At 49.9% G+C, this 3,862-nt stretch overlaps 1 protein-coding gene across 1 annotated transcript in view; it reads left to right on the forward strand.

Moving 5' to 3' along the window:
• Window positions 1–3,862, forward strand: part of TLL2 (tolloid like 2) — a 184,449-nt gene that overhangs the window by 90,646 nt on the left and 89,941 nt on the right. Inside the window, exon 3 of the mRNA XM_019555530.1 lies at window positions 1,961–2,038. Within this exon, the coding sequence (XP_019411075.1) occupies window positions 1,961–2,038 (78 nt within the window). The remainder of the gene's footprint in view (window positions 1–1,960; window positions 2,039–3,862) is intronic.

Below are 3,862 nucleotides of genomic sequence, written 5' to 3' on the forward strand. Positions count from 1 at the left end.
AAAAATCCTGGCAGCAGCGATCAGGGCCTCTGGGGGCTTGAGACAGAGCTCCCCCCATCCCCTGCTCCCAATCACTCCCCCCTGCTCAGCCCCAGCAGTCCGGGAATCAGGAAAAAAAAAAGAAAAAGCTCTGTACTCACTGGCTGTAGTAGGGGCTGTGGGGGCTCTGGGACCATGTGGCAGAGCCCCCCCTGCAAAGCCCCCGCTCCCCAATTTCTCCCCCACCACCTAACCCTCCTGATGGCCCCCGCCCAGCCCCAACACTTAAAAAAAAAAAATCTTCCAGTGGGGATCAGGGTCTCTGAGGGCTCGTGCCAGAGCCCCCCTCATGCAGTGGGGGGCAGCAGGAATTGCCCCCACCCCCCCACCTGGCACCTGTGTGACAGCTGTCGCATCACACGGGTGTAGCATTCTGCCTGGGAGCTGGGGCAGCTCCAGCAGTTGGCTGGGGCCCGGCATCGCTCAGTCCCAGCTCTGCTGAGCCACGCTGCACCTGTGCCATGGGGCAGCTGCCATGCGGGTGCCAAGTGTGTGGGGGGGGCAATCTCTTCTGCCCACTACTGCCTCATGCTGTACAGGGGGGCTCTGCCCCAAGCCCTCAGAGGTCCTGATCCCTACTGCTGCAGCTGGTGAGTATAGGGCTTTTTTTTTTTAAAGTGCTGAGAGGTTGGGGCTGGGTAGGGGATGGAGCTGGGCAGGGCAGGCATGGGGGCTTCTCCTGCGGCTCCCCCACCCAGGGAGAGGCAGGCACAGCCACAGGAGCTGTGGGAAAGCCACTCGGCTGTACCTGCCTCTCCCTGGCTGATCTGAATCTCTGAATCAGCGCCGAATCTCTGATTCAGATTTGGCCATATTGAATGGGGACAGTGATTTGAATCACCAATTCAAATCATTGTCCTCCAAATCAGCCGAATCCAAATCGAATATTTTCCTGTTCGCACAGGCCCACAATTCAGCATGCTCATCCTTTATAACTGGGCCCTGAGTACATGAGGAGGAAAGACTCTGATTTGACTTGCAGAGTATGTTAGCATAATGCAGAGACACCCCATCTAAGAAGCAGGAGGCAGCGTTGCCCTAACACAGTTATGCCATTTCCCAGTACCCAAGCTAGCTAGCTCATTTAAGGTAGACTTGGCTATCTCTGCTTGGCATTGCATTTTGCAGGGCTAACGGTTTTCTTTGCAAGCCAAGTGCATTTGTTCTGGCATCAGTTGATACAGAACCTTGAAGCACCATACCACACCTTTCATCATAGTTGCTTTCTAGCCCAGAACAACATTTTAAACCATCCTTCTAGCAGTTATGACCCACCTGTACTCTGGGATGTGCGGTCGGGAATCTAGGGAGTAACACTGCTGAGAAACTCAGGATATAGATCAGTTTAGGTTCTGCATTAAATTGGTGGCCCCCTTCTATTCCAGCTGGGGTGTTGAGTGTTGGAAACAGAAAATGTGGCCCTGAGTTAGCAACAAAAAATACATATAAAGTAGACCTGCCCAATTTCTATTTTAATAAGAAAAACAGTATTGCTAGCCACACAGAGGGAAGGTTGGAGTCATGCTGGGTATAAAATAGTTGGCTGAATTACTGGAGATGAGTGTGGCTTATTCTTGAGCAAGAACCTTTTCTGTTGTAGTATTTCATTATTGTTATTACTACCAGTCTGTCACCTGGTGCTTTTCATCTCCAGATTTCCAAGCTATTTTCAAAGTGGGTTGGCATTATTATCCACTTAAAGCTGCCAGTGGCCAATCCTCTGTGTACTAGACATGATCATGTGCACCCTCACTCCCACTTCCATCCTCACCTCCAGCCACTGACCATTTTCCTTCAGCTATAGGCAGGTGCCTTTCCAGTTACTATACCAACAGTTCCATTTACACTGTCATCCCTTCTCTGCATCTATGTCAGTGCCTCGGTGCCTATTCAAATGTGGGTCTCTCTTCTTCCTTTGCAGGTGGCCTGGGGGAGCAGACTTTCGTGCCAAGCCAGAACACCACTTCAACCAGTCGTAGTAGCAAAACAGTTAAAAAGGGTAATGTGGTACCCCACCCAGACCTTTGGGTATCTTTTATTTACTTTTTTATCCACTGTGAAATAATGTTTTGTCATGTGTACTTGTGTGTGCTTTTGCATCTGTGATCAACTGATCTCATTCCTGGTGCATGGGCTTGTTGGTGGAGTGACACCAGGGGACAGGGATGGTCCCATGTATTTAAATGGGATGACTCTGTAGAGCAGTGTCAGAACCTCTTAGAGCAGAGGATGTTCAAGGTGGTTTTGTAGTGCTTCTGAAGCTCCAGTTAAGCCCATTATGGTCATGCACCATGTTGGGAGGCAAAGGATAGGATCTCTGCCCCTTTCAAGGGCTAAGTCAGTGGCTGCTTCCCTTCACCTGTCCGCATCAGAATTAAATTACTGAAGAACTCAGAAAGAGGGACCCTGCCCTGCTACTGTCATCCCTGATCTTTGAGTTAATATGAGACTCGTACTCTAGGGTTATTAAAATAGCTCTTACTTGCTTTGCTTTTTACAGAGGATTTGCAACTTTCCTATGTAGCAGTGAATTATAGGGATAATTATTCCCAGTTTAACAATGGAGAAACTGGGGGAGAGAGCCCAAGGCTGCATAGTGAGTGAATGGTGAAGCTGGCACTGGACTCCAGGAGCAGCTTCTAGCCCTGTGCTCAGTCCTATGGACCCAGCCATGTCAGAACATCTCCTGGACTCCTCAGCATCCCACTTCCTACCACAAGGCAGGGTTTACCAAGTGGGACCCTACTTTGCAGAAGCCTGTGTCAATGGCACTCTTGTTTCTTGCTTCCTATGGGGCAGGGGCTGGGGCAGATACTTGTGTGTTTACAGCAGAGCTCAGCCTTTCTGATGGGCTGCCCCTGTCCAGCTGCACAAGGCAGGGATGTACATGGAGTTTCTAAAATCCATTTTATCGGACGTGATGAGCTGTGTTCAGCAAACAAGGAACCTCCTTGTTACCACTACAATGCTATTGCCTCTGGGGTGGGTTGTGGCAGCAGGGCGCAGTGATACAACACACATGTTTAAGGCCAGGAAGAAGAGGAGAAAGCTCAGTGAAGAGCGCAGGAGAGGTATAACCTTGCAAACCAGGGTTTATCTGGTCCTTTAGGGCTAGCACATGGGTGAGAGGAAGAAAAGTATCTTGGCTATAGGATGCAAGGTGCAAGAATTCTTGTGGGTGAGATCTTTTATTAGACCAATTGTACAATTGGTATGGATATAGGCAAGCTTTCAAGTATCACAGTACCCTTCCTCCAGCCCTTACGGTAACAACATCACCCCAACATTACCTAAAGATAGAATAAAATTTAGGAGGACCTCTTTCTGTCTTCATTTTCATTGCATGCACTGGGTCAAGGAAAAATCTCCTGCATTCACAACTAGATGGAGACCAAATGCTTGTAGCTGGAACCTGTGCAGCCCAACCTGTACTTTCAGGGCACATACCACTGCCCAGTTCTCTGCTGGATTGTAGTGTTAGATACTAGGCCTGTGCAAAGTGGCTAGTATTTGCTTCAGATTCGGTTGATTTGGGGGCCAGTGATTCAATTTGGTAATTCAGATCACTGTTCTGAATCGGATTGGCCAAATCAGATTTGGAGATTTGGCTGCTGCCGAATCTCTGAATCAGCCAGGCCCATCCCCCACCCACTCTCCCAGCTTGGCAATGGCTGCCCCATCCAGCCCAGCTCCCGGTGCTTTGAAAAAAGCACCGGGAGCTGGGCCGGCTCCCCGGTTTCTGCCTAGTGGGGTGAGATCCATGTAGAGGGTTCTTCCACGAGCCCCCCAAAGCCCTGAGGCTGCTGTAGGAGCTGGTGAGTCC

Source organism: Crocodylus porosus, unplaced genomic scaffold (genome assembly GCF_001723895.1).
Source record: "Crocodylus porosus isolate Cpor-Errol unplaced genomic scaffold, CroPor_comp1, whole genome shotgun sequence".
Taxonomy (NCBI): Eukaryota; Metazoa; Chordata; order Crocodylia; family Crocodylidae; genus Crocodylus; species Crocodylus porosus.